This window comes from Oncorhynchus kisutch, linkage group LG4 (genome assembly GCF_002021735.2).
Source record: "Oncorhynchus kisutch isolate 150728-3 linkage group LG4, Okis_V2, whole genome shotgun sequence".
NCBI lineage: Eukaryota > Metazoa > Chordata > Actinopteri > Salmoniformes > Salmonidae > Oncorhynchus > Oncorhynchus kisutch.
In genome coordinates, this window is record NC_034177.2 from 62160192 (window position 1) to 62176125 (window position 15934).

Here is a 15934-nt window from a genome sequence, read left to right on the forward strand (position 1 = left end):
TTCACTGTAGAGCCTCTAGCCCTGCTCAATATGCCTCAACCAAACATGTTGTTCCACCTCCTACATATGCGATGACATTACCTGGTTTAAACATCTCTAGAGACTATATCTCTCTCTTCGTTACTCAATGCCTAGGTTTACCTCCAATGTACTCACATCCTACCTTACCTTTGTCTGTACACTATGCCTTGAATCTATGCTATCGTGCCCAGAAACCTGCTCCTTTTACTCTCTGTTCTGAACGTGCTAGACGGCCAGTTCGTATAGTCTTTAGCCGTACCCTTATCCTACTTCTCCTCTGTTCCTCTAGTGATGCGGAGGTTAATCCAGGTCCTGCAGTGCCTAGCTCCAATCCCACCCCCCAGGTGCTCTCATTTGTTGACTTCTGTAAACGTAAAAGCCTTGGTTTCATGTATGTTAACATTAGAAGCCTACTTCCTAAGTTTGTTTTACTCACTGCTTTAGCACACTCTGCCAACCCAGATGTCTTAGCCGTGTCTGAATCCTGGCTTAGGAAAACCACCAAAAACCCTGAAATCTCCATTGCTAACTATAAAGTTTTCCGCCAAGATAGGACTGCCAAAGGGGGCAGTGTTGCAATCTACTGCAAAGATAGAAAGTAATACAGAACTCTGCAGGCTAAGTCTGTACCCAAACAATTTGAGCTTCTACTTCTAAAAATGCACCTTTCCAGAAACAAGTCTCTCACTGTTGCCGCTTGCTATAGACCTCCCTCTGCCCCCAGCTGTGCCCTCAATACTATATGTGAACTGATTGACCCCCATCTATCTTCTGAGCTCGTGCTACTAGGTGACCTAAACTGGGACATGTTTAACACCCCGGCCATCCTACAAACTAAGCTTGATGCCCTCAATCTCACACAAATTATCAATGAACGTACCAGGTACATCCCCAAATCCGTAAACACGGGCACCCTCATAGATGTCATCCTAACTAATTCGCCCTCCAAATACACCTCTGCTGTTTTCAATCAAGATCTCAGCGATCACTGCCTCATTGCCTGCATCCGTAATGGGTCTGCGACCAAACGACCACCCCTCATCACTGTCAAACGCTCCATGAAACACTTCTGCGAGCAGGCCTTTCTAATCGACCTGGCCGGGGTATCCTGGAATGACATAGACCTCATCCCGTCAATAGATGATGCCTGGCTATTCTTTAAAAGTGCCTTCCTCACCATCTTAAATAAGCATGCCCCTCTCAAAAAATGTAGAACTAGGAATAGATATAGTCCTTGGTTCACGCCAGACCTGTCTAACCTTGACCAGCACAAAAACATCCTGTGGCGTTCTGCATTAGCATTGAATAGCCCCCGTCATATGCAACTTTTCAGGGAAGTTAGGAACAAATATACACAGGCAGTTAGAAAAGCTAAGGCAAGCTTTTTCAAACATAAATTTGCATCCTGTAGTACTAACTCAAAAAAGTTCTGGGACACTGTAAAGTCCATGGAGAATAAGAGCACCTCCTCCCAGCTGCCCACTGCTCTGAGGCTAGGAAACACTGTCACCACCGATAAATCCACTATAATTGAGAATTTCAATAAGCATTTCTCTACGGCTGGCCATGCTTTCCACATGGCTACCCCTACCCCGGTCAACTGCCCGGCACCTTCCACAGCAACCCGCCAAAGCCCCCACCATTTCTCCTTTCCCCAAATCCAGATAGCCGATGTTCTGAAAGAGCTGTAAAATCTGGACCCATACAAATCAGCCGGGCTAGACAATCTGGACCCTCTCTTTCTAAAATTATCTGCAGAAATTGTTGCAACCCCTATTACTAGCCTGTTCAACCTCTCTTTCGTATCGCCTGAGATTCCCAAAGATTGGAAAGCTGCCGCGGTCATCCCCCTCTTCAAAGGGGGTGACACTCTAGACCCAAACTGTTATAGACCTATATCCATCCTACCCTGTCTTACTAAGGTCTTCGAAAGCCAAGTTAACAAACAGATTACTGACCATTTCGAATCCCACCATACCTTCTCCGCTACTCAATCTGGTTTCAGAGCTGGTCATGGGTGCACCTGAGCAAAGCTCAAGGTTCTAAACGACATCATAACCGCCATCGATAAGAGACATTACTGTGCAGCCGTATTCATCGACCTGGCCAAGGCTTTCGACTCTGTCAATCACACCATTCTTATTGGCAGACTCGACAGCCTTGGTTTCTCAAATGATTGCCTCGCCTGGTTTACCAACTACTTCTCTGATAGAGAAGGTCTGGTCTGGACCTCTGACAGTCTCTATGGGGGTGCCACAGGGTTTAATTCTCGGGCCGATTCTCTTTTCTGTATACATCAATGATGTTGCTCTTGCTGCTAGTCATTCTCTGATCCACTTCTGGCCCCTCCTTGGACACTGTGTTAACTAACCTCCAGACGAGCTTCAATGCCATACAACTCTCCTTCCGTGGCCTCCAACTGCTACTAAATGCAAGTAAAACTAAATGTATGCTTTTCAATCGATCACTGCCCGCACCTGCTCGCCCGTCCAGCATCACTACTCTGGACGGCTCTGACTTAGAATACGTGGACAACTACAAATACCTGGGTGTCTGGTTAGACTGTAAACTCTCCTTCCAGACTCACATTAAGCATCTCCAATCCAAAATTAAATCTAGAATTGGCTATATCGCAACAAAGCATCCTTCACATTGCACTTTGAGATATCAGCTGATGTACGAAGGGCTATATAAATACATTTGATTTGATTTGATTTGATTCACTCATGCTGCCAAACATACCCTCGTAAAACTGACCATCCTACCGATCCTCGACTTCGGTGATGTCATCTATAAAATAGCCTCCAACACTCAACAAACTGGATGCAGTCTATCACAGTGCCATCCGTTTTGTCACCAAAGCCCCATACACTACCCACCATTGCGACCTGTACGCTCTCGTTGGTTGGCCCTCACTTCATACTCGTCGCCAAACCCACTGGCTACAGGTTATCTACAAGTCTCTGATAAAGCCCCGCCTTATCTCAGCTCACTGGTCACCATAGCAGCACCCACTCATAGCACGCGCTCCAGCAGGTATTTCTCACTGGTCACCCCCAAAGCCAATTCCTCCTTTGGTCATCTCTCCTTCCAGTTCTCTGCTGCCCATGACTGGAACGAATTGCAAAAATCTCTGAAGCTGGAGACTCACATCTCCCTCACTAGCTTTAAGCACCAGCTGTCAGAGCAGTTTACAGATCACTGCACTTGTACAGCCCATCTGTAAACAGCCCATCTATCTACCTACCTCATCCCCATACTGGTATTTATTTATTTTGCTCTTTTGCACCCCAGTATCTCTTCCAGTGTTTAATTGCTATATTGTAAATACTTCGCCACCATGGCCTATTTATTTCCTTAACTTGTATATAGACTTTTTGTTTTCTTTTGTTATACTGTATTATTGACTGTATGTTTTGTTTATTCCATGTGTAACTCTGTGTTGTTGTATGTGTCGAATTGCTACGCTTTATCTTGGCCAGGTCGCAGTTGCAAATGAGAACTTGTTCTCAACTAGCCTACCTGGTTAAATAAAGGTGAAATAAATAAAATAAAATAAATAAATAAAAATCCAAAAGTTGTTGATTACAATTTTGGACAGGTAACTAGTAACTGTAACAGACTACATTTAGAAAATAACCTACTCAACCCTTACTGAGAGATAGTGAGAATGCGAAGGCACGGCTCCAATCCATCTCTCCAATCCATGGTTAAACTAAGCCAATAAACAGAGCCAATAAATGTATATTTTAATGTATGATCTGAGAAATGATCAAGGTTGATTTAGCGAGGCCTGACCTTGATTTTATGTATACATACTCTAATGTATACAGACATGGTAAAATTACATAATGGATATAAATAGCAAATACAAGACATACAGTGCCTTGCAAAAGTATTCATCCCCAGTGGCGTTTTTCCTATTTTGCTGCATTGCAACCTGTAATTTAAATGGATTTTTATTTGGATTTCATGTAACGGACACAAACAAAATAGTCCAAATTGGTGAAGTGTAAAAAACGGAAAAGTGGTGCGTTCTATGAAGACCCTAAATAACATCTGGTGAAACCAATTACCTTCAGAAGTCACATAATTAGTTAAATAAAGTCCACATGTGTGCAATCTAAGTGTCACATGATCTGTCACATGATCTCAAGACATATACACCTGTTCTGAAAGGCCCCAGAGTCTGCAACACCACTTAGCAATGGGCACCACCAAGCATGCGGCACCATGAAGACCAAGGAGTTCTCCAAACAGGTCAGGGACAAAGTTGTGGAGAAGTACAGATCAGTTTTGGGTTATAAAAAAATATCAGAAACTTTGAACATCCCACAGAGCACCATTAAATCCATTATTAAAAAATAGAAAGAATATTGCACCACAACAAACCTGCCAAGAGAGGGCCGCCCACCAAAACTGACAGACAAGGCAAGGAGGGCATTAATCAGAGAGGCAACAAAGAGACCAAATATAACCCTGAAGGAGCTGCAAAGCTCCACAGCGGAGATTGGAGTATCTGTCTATAGGACCACTTTAAGCCGTACGCACCACAGAGCTGGGCTTTACGGAAAAGTGGCCAGAAAATAGCCATTGCTTAAAGAAAAAATAAGCAAACTTTTGGTGTTCACCAAAAGGCATGTGGGAGACTGCAAACATATGGAAGAAGGTACTCTGGTCAGATGAGACTAAAATTGAGCAGTTTGGCCATCAAGGAAAACGCTGTCTACGCAAACGCAACACCTCTCATCACCCCGAGAACAACATGGTGGCAGCACCATACTGTGGGGATGTTTTTCATCGGCAGGGACTGGGAAACTGGTCAGAATTGAAGGAATGATGGATGGCGCTAAATACAGGGAAATTCTTGATGGAAACCTGTTTCAGTCTTCCAGAGATTTCAGACTGGGACGGAGGTTCACCTTGGCCCTAAGCATACTGCTAAAGCAACACGTGAGTGTAAATTACATTTAAATGTAATTGGAATGGCCTAGTCAAAGCCCAGACCTCAATCCAATTGAGAATCTGTTGTATGACTTACAATTGCTGTACATCAGCAGAAACCATCCAACTTGAAGGAGCTGGAGCAGGTTTGCCTTGAAGAATGGGCAAAAATCCCAGTGGCTAGATGTGCCAAGCTTATAGAGACATACCCCATGAGACTTGCAGCTGTAATTGCTGCAAAAGGTGGTTCTACAAAGTATTGACTTTGGGGGGGGTGAATAGTTATGTATATTCAAGTTTTCTGTTCTTCGTTTTATTTCTTGTTCAGTTCACAAGAAAAAAACATTTTGCATCTTCAAAGTGGTAGGCATGTTGTGTAAATAAAATGATACAAAACCCCCAAAATCAATTTTAATTTCAGGTTGTAAGATAACAAATTTGGAAAAATGCCAAGGGGGGTGAATACTTTCGCAAGCCACTGTATGTGCTGCTGTACTAAAGTACACCATTAACATCCTCCTCTCCTGGACTAACACCACTCATCTGTTGATATTGCAATCTACATGTGTTTATAAAAAACAACAACATATTGTACTTTTTTACCCTCCAAATTCGTGATATCCAATTGGTAGTTACAATCTTGTCCCATCGCTGCAACTCCTTTACGTATTTGGGAGAGGCGAAGGTCGAGAGTCATGCGTCCTCCAAAACACAACCCACTGCTCGCTTACTCGGAAGCCAGCCGCACCAACGTGTCTTAGGAAACACCGTACACCTGGCGACTGTGTCAGTGTGCATGCTCCCGGCCCGCCCCCGGAGTCAAGGACATGTCTGCCGGCCAAAACCTCCCCTAGCCCGGGTGACGCTGGGCCAATTGTGCGCCGCCTCATGCGTCTCCCGGTATCGAACCCGGATCTGTAGTAACTCCGCTAGCACTGCAATGTAGTGCCTTAGACCGCTGCACCACTCTGGAGGCCCTCAATCTACATGTCTTTTATAGTGTCATTTCATTTGTTGATCATTTACAGAGCCATGTATTTGGTAGTTGCACATGAAGAGGTGCAGAACTGGAGCTACCGCATACCCTGTAGCTGACTGCAGCTGGCTAAATGGTACCACAGCAAAAAAAAAAGCGATGGACTGTTGACCTGCTATTATGCTCATACTGTTGAATCAACACTAAGTGCCAAAGGATCCGAGTGGCAGATGGCCTGTGCCTATCAGGCGCTGCCAGGGTGAGATTGTGTGTGTTTTCCCGGTGTGTACAGTATGTGCGTGCTGATGAAGTAAGGGTGTTGAGCCATTGTGTGTGTGTAATGGCACGAGGAAAAGCCAGGGCAATGCCCTATCCGTGTGTGTGTTTGTACGCTAGTATGTGTGCGAGCATGTTTGCGCGCATGTGTGAGTAAGTGTGTGTGATGCTGCGAGGATCCCTGGGCTGCAGTTAACACAACCCCCTAGAGTCGATGTCCTCACCCATGATGAAATCTAATTAGCATAGTACAAAAATCCCCGTAGAAATGTGTCTGTTGAAGCTAGAGATGTTTTTTTTTGCAAGGGCTGCATCTCAATCCACTGTGGTGGAAGGTGGCAGAGCTACAGCTGTGTGTGTCAGACCAGGAGACGGTTCCGAACGGTTTGGCTCTACGACCCCCACAAGTGTCACGGGACTAATCAGAAGTCGATACTGAATGTGTAATTGTGACAAATGTGTAAATGTTCTTAACGTTTAAACTGCCATTTTTTTTTCATCGTTTAAACATTTAAACGATAAGAAAATGTTCATGAAATGAGAAGTCACAATTCAGATATGATCCTGCGTATGACAGCTACGGGGCAATGCAGTTCGATCTACCGCAGTCCTGGCTACTTACCAGAAGGCACTCACCTTACTACTGTCCCCAACAGTGGTAGTTAATGCCATTTTATGTTCTCTGCTGTGTCCCTCTCCTCTATGTTCCCAATTGTCAGTACATGGGACTTCATGTCCCGCTTCTTATCAGTGTGATTGCTCGTTGCAGTGATGTATGACAGCATGTTCATAGATGTCCACAAATCTGTTGTTAATGCCACGTATGGTGTTCGAGAGCTCGCACTCTGTACTTGCAGAGCAATCATTGTACATTTTCTCCATCCAGGCCGTCACAGTTTTTGGCATCTTGTAGTGTGCTTCTAGATATGCCATCAAGGCAGTGAAGCCGACATCCTCTACCATTGACAATGGATGCATATCAACTGTAATCAGTGCTGTGATTTTTTTCACTCTGTCCCTTATCGCACTGCCGCCAGCAACGGGTTGGGGGTGACTTCCTTTCAGATGGTTAAGCATTGCACCTGTACTGCCCCTGTAGCTCAATTCCACCTGGCAAAGATTGCATTCATTTCACCACCTTCTCAAGTATTGCCAAACAGGACTTTGCTGCTGTCGCTTCCCTGTCTCACACTCTGCCATTTTTCCATCCGTTAACGACGCTGATGTGCGGAGCACTATAAAGTATATCTGTGGCAAATAATTTGAAAGATGCATATTTTCTACTACTAACTTCACAGCATTGTTGCAAAAGGTATTTGTATGTTTTGTGCCGCACTGTGATTTACATTTTGTAAACGAAAAAAAGTGTTAAAAAATGTTTGCCAGAGATTTTTTATGAACAATAACGTTCCAAATGTCATTTAAACATTTAAACGTTCACACCCCTAGTACCAACTCTGTCTGTAGCGTCTGAACGGTTTGGTCTACACGCTAAAGTATTCAGACACCTTGACCTTTTCCACATTTTGTTACGTTACAGCCTTAATCAGAAATGTAGTAAATTATTATTTTTCCTCATCAATCTACACACAATACCCCATAATGACAAAGCAAAAACAGGTTTTTAGAAATGTTTGCTAATTTATCAATAAATAAAACTCATATCAAATTTACATAAGTATTCAGACCCTTTACTCAGTACTTTGGCAGCGATTACAGCCTTGAGTCTTCTTGGGAAGGACGCTACAAGCTTGGCAGAACAGTATTTGGGGAGTTTCTCCCATTCTTCTCTGCAGATCCTGTCAAGCTCTGTCAGGTTGGAGGGGAGCGTCACTGCACATCTATTTTCAGGTCTCTAGAGGTGTTTGATCGATCGGGTTCAAGTCCGGGTTCTGGCTCGGCCACTCAAGGACATTCAGGGACTTGTCCCAAAGCCACTCCTGCATTGTCTTGGCTGTGTGCTTAGGGTCGTTGTCATGTTGGAAGGTGAACCTTCGCACCAGTCTGAGGTCCTGAGCACTCTGGAGCAGGTTTTCATCAAGGATCTCTCTGTACTTTGCTCCATTCATCTTTCCCTCGATCCTGACTAGTTTCCTAGTTTCCTAGTCCCTGCCACTGAAAAACATCCCCACAGCATGATGCTTCACCGTAGGGATGGTGCCAGGCCAAAGAGTTCAATCTTGGTTTCATTAGACCAGAGAATCTTGTATCTCATGGTCTGAGGCTTTAGGTGCCTTTTGGCAAACTCCAAGAGGGCTGTTATGTGCCTTTTACTGAGGAGTGGCTTCCGTCTGGCCACTCTACCATAAAGACCTGATTGGTGGATGCTGCAGAGATGGTAGTCCTTCTGGAAGTTCTCCAATCTCCACAGAGGAACTCTAGAGCTCTGTCAGAGTGACCATCGGGTTCTTGGTCACCTCCCTGACCAAGGCCCTTCATCCCCGATTGCTCAGTTTGAACAGGCAGCCAGCTCTAGGGAGAGTCTTGGTGGTTCCAAATTTCTTCCATTTAAGAATGATGGAGGCCACTGTGTTCTTTCGGACCTTCAACATTGCAGCAATTGTTTGGTATCCTTCCCTAGACCTGTGCCTCGACACAAACAGTCTCGGAGCTCTATGGACAATTCCTTCGACCTCATGGCTTGGTTTCTGCTCTGACATGCACTGTCAACTGTGGGACTTCATATTGACAGGTGTGTGCCTGTCCAAATCATATCCAATTAATTGAATTTACCACAGGTGGACTCCAATCAAGTTGTAGAAACATCTCAAGGATGATCAATGGAAACAGGATGCATCTGAGGTCAATTTAGAGTCTCATAGTAAAGTGGCTGAATACTTTTTTTTCTATCTTTACAAAATTTGCTAAAGTGTCCAAAAGCCTGTTTTTTGGGGGGGGGTTTGTGTGTAGATTGATGACAAATTGTTATTTATTTAATACGTTTCATAATAAGGCTGTAATGTAACAAAATGTGGAAGTCAAGGGGTCTGAATACTTTTTGAATGCACTTTATATGACCTCTCTATGGAAAGATGAGACTCTCACGAACATGTTGTTGTTCTCCATTTTTCTCTACGACCCCCAAGTGTCACGGACTCGTCTGAAGGTACCGGGATGAAAATGTAATGGAAGTGAATAGGGCATTTCCACATCAAAGGGTCATTCCATGGTAAATTATTATAATTATTTTATCTCTCAGATATAGGACACATGCACTTCAATCTGTTTTTCCATGTATGAATCTGTTATCAAATGCGTTTCTATGGACTAATAGCAGACCAAATTCAATGTTTTATCATTTATATATATTTTTTTAAATACACAAAATTATAGCTACCGACAAGGGTCCTAAAATTCAAAATCAAATAGCTAAATGATCCTTGTTAAGACAATCTTAAAACAATTCCCAGCCCCAGGCCCCTAACCAGATTGACCTGTGTTCCCTGGCAGGAGGGGCGTGCCGAGCAGCTGCTATGGCTGGTCCTGCAGTGAGTGGACACATGGCCAAACGTCTGGCAGTAGTCCACAGAGGAAACCATTCAAATCACTACAGAACAGCTCCACCAAAGCCTGGTACCTGATCTGTTTGTGCTGTCTTGCCAAACACAACTATGACCATAGGAGTTGGCAAGACAGCACAAACAGATCTGCGACCAGGCTAGTCCCACCAATCCACCCGCAACTGCTAAATCGGTCTGTGAGTGAGCCACATCATTCAGGATGGGAAGCCATTAAATGATAATCTCTTAATTAATCAAAACAAGTCCAACACTTCCATTTCCTCAATACGATTAGGTCCTTTCACACACACTTTCCACACTTCTTATTGTATTCGGATGTTGCTCGGATAACACTCTGTCTTTTTCAGAATACGGAATTGATTAAACTTTAAACCAAGTTCTACTGGCTGGCCACAGGGTCTGATGGGTATATTGGTCTATATGCATAAGGCCTGTAGTGACCATAAGAGGACCATGTCACTGCCGTAGCTTAATATAATAAATAATAACACCAGACATTACACCAGAGACCCAGGTTGTGTATGGATCAACCAATCACTGCTATGTATTTCATTTCAATGAATTCCACAAAGAGGCCCTGTCTGGTTTTCACTGATGAAGCCTTGAGGAAACAGAAGTAGAGGCCCCGTGCTCCTTTATTCCTCCGTGTTTGTGTGCGTCTCTGCATGTGATCCTTATTTCACAGTGTTAGATGAGCTGAACAGACGTTGCCCTGACCCCCCCCCCCCCCCCCCCCCTATCCGAGGAAGCACCTGATCCTGGCAGGAAGCCTCTCCTCCCTCCTCCCTCCGTCCGTTCCCCCTCGCTTGAGAATGACACTCGACCTGAACGCCATGTCAGACCGGCGAAAGGAGGAGAAACACTTTAAAATGTGCTCACCCTGACATCTGCTACTCGTTACATCACTTTGGAGAACTACGATAGAAGAAAATGAAAAAAGGACGGCGCGGATGGAATTCCCGAGCAACCTAATAGTTCAACCTAATAGTTCAACCTAATAATTCAACCTAATAGTTCAACATAATGAAACGAGAGACAAATCTCTTGTTTGGTATGAGTTGGAGGGGTAGCTTTGTCAATTGTCATCTTATCGACCGCCATTCTCAGTAATACCTTGACCTATAGCATCAGGTGCTGAACAAACACAGCTGATACGTGATGAAGTGCTGATGGCCACAGTATAGCCTTGCTGCATTCCATGACATTAAGTGAACCCATACGGAGATAATAGGCTGAAAATAACATTACAAGAAGAGATTGTTAGAGCACTCCACTGTGTCCAATCGAAAATGGCTCTTGCCAAGCAAATAAATAAGGTATTGTAGGAGGCTGTTGTATATGGAGTAAAATCCCACGGAGGCATGCACGGTAATCCCATAATGGATGTGTTAGGCTGAAAGAACAATTCACTATTCCAACCATCCTAATTCCACTCTTGGCTTCATGTCATACGACTGCGTGGAATTACCCAGTAAGTGCTTGGATTGTTCCACATAACAAAAAAAAAAACACACACTCAGGATTCCATAGAATAACTTCAGAATGTATCTGGTCGGGTACGTGGATAAGAAGTGTGTGAATAGAACAATCTGCACAAACAAACACATGAAAGACTTAGAAAGAGTGACAAATGGGTCGGGACCTAATGCCTGGTGGTCTCTGACCTCTTGAACTACATTGACTACCTTCATCGCACCTTGATAGATGGAAAAGTATCTGTCACCTGGTCTGTTTCTACTAGGAAATACTTGTGACATTCTACTGGATTCGATGAACTGGTTAATGTATGCCAAAAAAAAGCCAATTCTAAAAAAGTGGTTGGATCCAAATACTCATTTAAAATCTTCCTGGAAAATGTACTTTTTTAGACATTCTTATTCTAAAGAAATCCACCGCTAAGATGCATGATGCGGCTTCAGAAACTTTAGTGGGCTGGTCAAATGCCATCTCCAACATCAAAGACCTTTCGTTAGGTACCCCGGTATCTTGAACTGCTGTATCAATCCCCCCTACATGCTCATGTTTTGTCGCTGTACAAATCATGTGCATGCTAAATCTTGTTTGATTGACATTGATAAAACGCACGCACGCGCACACACACACACACACACACACACACACACACACACACACACACACACACACACACACACACACACACACACACACACACACACACACACACACACACACACAACCCCCACCCCAATTTCCATTTCGAGCAGTGACTCGTGTTTTCTCATCCCGGTGCAATATCCTCTAAGCGTGTGCAGGATACGGGGAGTGTAGGGGCAGGGCAGGGGGAGAGCTGCTATCAGAAACGAGATGTGATTCCCCCCATGGCTCAGAGCACACAGAACAGCACACAGCACAGCACAGAGCAGAGATGGAAACACCAGAACTGCTAGCTACCTCACCAGTCCCCAGAGCTCTCCTCCATGTCTTCCTCATGGGCCATTCACTCACCTTACATACAGAGGGGTGATTCGACAGACAGCAGGGAATATTCAGCCACAGACTTTCAGACATCGTCATCATCATAGGCCATATTCGTCATAATATTCATTTATTTTGTGGGACAATGCAATCTCAAATATATACAGAAAAAAAGGGGTCAATGTAATGTGTAGGTATTGTGTACGCCTTATTTAAAGAGAGATAGGGATGATGTGAGATAACATACCACATCTGAGCTGTGTCTCCCTCAGGTTGTGGACCTCCAGGCCGCGGAGGTGTGTGGGATGAACACACAGGGTGTCGTTGCCCAAAAGCACACCGTTTGCCCTGGCCCACAGCAGCAGCCACTCCAGCTGACAGTCACAGAACAGAGACTCGGTAGAGAAGTGCCTGAGGGGATACGGCAACGGCGTTAAAACCATCACCGCACTGTGTGTTGGTGTCATTTTGGTACAGGGTGAGACTGACTATCTGTTCGTAGGGTGTGTGTTTGTGTTGTTTCATTTTGTTTTCTTACAGGACTTCGAGAGACAGGAGGTGTGTGAATAGTCCCACCGGCAAGGAAGAGAAAATATTTCCAGATAGATTCCTGTGGGGAAAACAGTGCAAATACACATCAAACCAGTTAACTTTGAACAAGTAGAAAAGCCACAGTATCTGCTGTTGCGTTACTTTGAAACAGCCTTATCTAAGAGAAAAAAACATAGATCCTACATCTCAAAACATCTCAAATTGTGCGTACAGTGCTGCATGTTTTCAATTTAGAGATTACTCACAATTTAGAGAGATTGCCAAGGTCTACAAACATTTCAGGAGAGAGGCAGCCAATCCGATTGTTGGACAGATCCCTATAAGGACAAAAAGCTAACTTTAAATGATGGCTAAGAGATAAGCCAAGCCCATCTGACTTAAAGCATTAAGAGCACTGATCATCGCAGGAGAGCTGGCATGAGATAATACAGAATGAGCTTGGCTGTGACAACAAGTGTGTTGTGTGTGTTTTTGTGCCGTCTCCTCTTGTAATAACGTAATAACGAGAGCTTAAGCAGCTCAAGGAACTATGCTGTTAAACCACCAGATCAATGTTTCTTTATTCCAGATCGCGGGATATCAACCCTGACCTTCTGTTACCCCTTCACCCCTCACATTACTTTCCATCCTCACACACTTATGCACCACACACACGCACACACGCGCGCACAAACACACACTCATACACACAGAAGGCTGTCGTGGCTCTGTGCCCTTTCCCTCTGTAATTAAAGAGCTGCTTTGCTGGAGCAGCTGTGGGAAAATAAGCAAGGCACTCAAGTAATCACCAGTTGGGGAGCACTTAAATTAGCACTCTGCTGCTCCCAGAGCCTGGCGCACTTGCATGCTGCAACACCCCAGCAGCCTAAAACCTCCTAGCAATCATGATGGAATTAAGTCATTTACGCTGCAGGGTTTATCTATGACCATCTTTGTGCGAGTGTGCTTAGGTGTGTGTGTGTGTGTGTGAGAGAGAGAGAGAGCGAGAGAGAGGAGTGTGTGTTTTATCTACCACTTCAGGTAGATAATCATGATGTCATAATTGTCACAGTGTAATAACCCTCCCCGCCCTCCCCTCACCAATGCCCCTTAACCCCCATAAAACCCCTGGCCTCGCCGCTCCGTGTAGCCCACCCACTATGACAACCCGCTTCATACTTACAGTCTCCTCAGAGCCACCAGTCCGCGGAAGGCCCCGTGCTCCACCGTACTAATCAAATTATTCCTCAGGTCCCTAAGAGAGAGAGGGAGGAATAGAGGGAAAGAGAAAGAGAGAGATGGCGGGGGGGGGGTGCAAAAGAGAAAGAGCGAGAGAGAGTAAGCAAGGGAGAGCGAGAGAGAATGAGAGAGAGGAGAGATAAGGGAGGTCACTTATCATGCCACTGTGGGTTTTGAGAGTCACATTGCTGGAGACAGGGAGGGGGATTGCCCCTTAAAACCCTCTCATCTGGCAATACAGTAAGTGGTTGGCAGTTAGCGATGAGATACATTGAGCTGAGCTCTTGTCAGGGCCGAGCATGGAAGCTCATTGTGACATTAAGATGTAAACTCGAGCCTCCTAACAACGAAAACGCCATTTGTGATTCATTCAAGACGTGACAGTGCAGCTCCCATAGATCACAAGGCCAAGAAGATTTGGTGAAATGCAAAGATGGCAACTTTTACTAATGCTGTACTAACATGATGAAACTCAGTTGTGGATACACAGTTAACCCTGAATAGAGATGGGTATCTCTATTCAGAAAGGAAATATTACTCTTTATCGCTTTGATGTGGTCAGATATTACATACATTTGAAATTGGCCATCATATGCATCATCGGTGACAGAGAATGATAGTGTACGGAGGTTATTTCAAGAAATACCATGTCGGTCTGACACAAATGTTATAAACATTACAGTGGTTTTAGCCAGGATCACTCTGTTCCCAATCCCAGTCCCTCAATTTCCCAACCCAACGTTTCTAAAAATGGACCGGCATCCTTCCCTAACCCTACTTCTCTCGGGCCAAAGAAAACTTCCTGAAATTGTGTCCCCCGGTTTCCTTTGACTGGGCCTGTCGGGAGTGATGAGAATCAGAAGGAGTCTGGCTCTCTCTCCGTCCAGATGTGTGTACAGTACAATACACCAGTGCAGTATGGGTAGTCTAGCCTGTAGTCTCAGCCCAAACCCAACTGCTGGTCACATCAGCAGTCATAAAAACATGCAAGGCCAGCCAAAGGCATTAAAACAATACCACTAGCACTAATAAGTATAATGTGCCCCTTTCCCAATGTAAAAATTGAACGATGATAATTTTTATTTGTAAAACAAGGCACTGCATTGAAACCAAACGATCATTTTCGGCTGTACAAAGCCAGAGCAGAATAAGTCAATGTTTTACTGTATATCCAACACAATCAGCTGAGTGCCTCACAGAATCAACCAAACAAATCGAACTATCAAAGGGCATATTTTCTGCATCATTAGAGATACAGTAAGCCTGTAGACCACCAGCAGTGAAGGATTCCTCTGATGGAACTGATGCTAATTCAGTCAATGTAAAAAGAGTTACACAAAAGAGAGAACAACACATACTCACACAGAAACCATAATTATCGTTAGATAAATCACTCCTGTCTGCTGTTTAATTGTTTGGTCCAGAGTTAAAACCCACTACACCATTACCCCAACCCACACTCCCTACTCTACCAGTTCATAGGCTAAAACTATTCTCAAAGCGCCACTTCACCGCATGCTCGTTCACTTTCATTTATTCTTGTGCCTGTGGATTTTTGGTGGTCCACAATGATTGGCATGGCGAAATTGGTTTTGGCAATCTCCATTGGCTTTCAATGGACCCGACAGCACATAAACCCTCTAAGTACATCTGGGTCAGTTTCACTCCAACCCTCTCTCCAAGTTCTGGAGCTCCCCATATGTTGGTTTTCAAGCACTCCCTCACTGTGATGGGAAAACTAAACGAGTGGATACAGTGGAACGGAGAGTGGAGCACTCTACAGGCCAGGGCTTCTCAGATCTCTCCTCTTGTCGATGGGAGCCTTTGATTTATACAAATCCTGTTATGAGGGAGAGGGTGGACTGGCGAAGGGTAAGGTCAAAGGTCATTCACTGTGCCTCTTACTTTGCTCTTCTTATTCACAGCACACAGAGCAGCCAACCACAGCCAGAGGTCTTCTCAGTGCTCCTGTTTCGTAGTCAAGGTACTA

General features: G+C 44.4%; 1 protein-coding gene across 1 annotated transcript in view; it reads right to left on the reverse strand.

The window, feature by feature from the left end:
• Nucleotides 1–13954, reverse strand: part of LOC116373038 (adhesion G protein-coupled receptor A3-like) — a 70980-nt gene extending 57026 nt beyond the window's left edge. The window contains exons 1-4 of the mRNA XM_031821751.1: nucleotides 13889–13954; nucleotides 12972–13043; nucleotides 12713–12784; nucleotides 12422–12585 (exon numbers count right to left, since the gene is read on the reverse strand). Coding sequence (XP_031677611.1) covers nucleotides 12422–12585; nucleotides 12713–12784; nucleotides 12972–13003 — 268 coding nt within the window. The 5' untranslated portion in view covers nucleotides 13004–13043; nucleotides 13889–13954. The remainder of the gene's footprint in view (nucleotides 1–12421; nucleotides 12586–12712; nucleotides 12785–12971; nucleotides 13044–13888) is intronic.
• Nucleotides 13955–15934: the final 1980 nt, after the last annotated feature.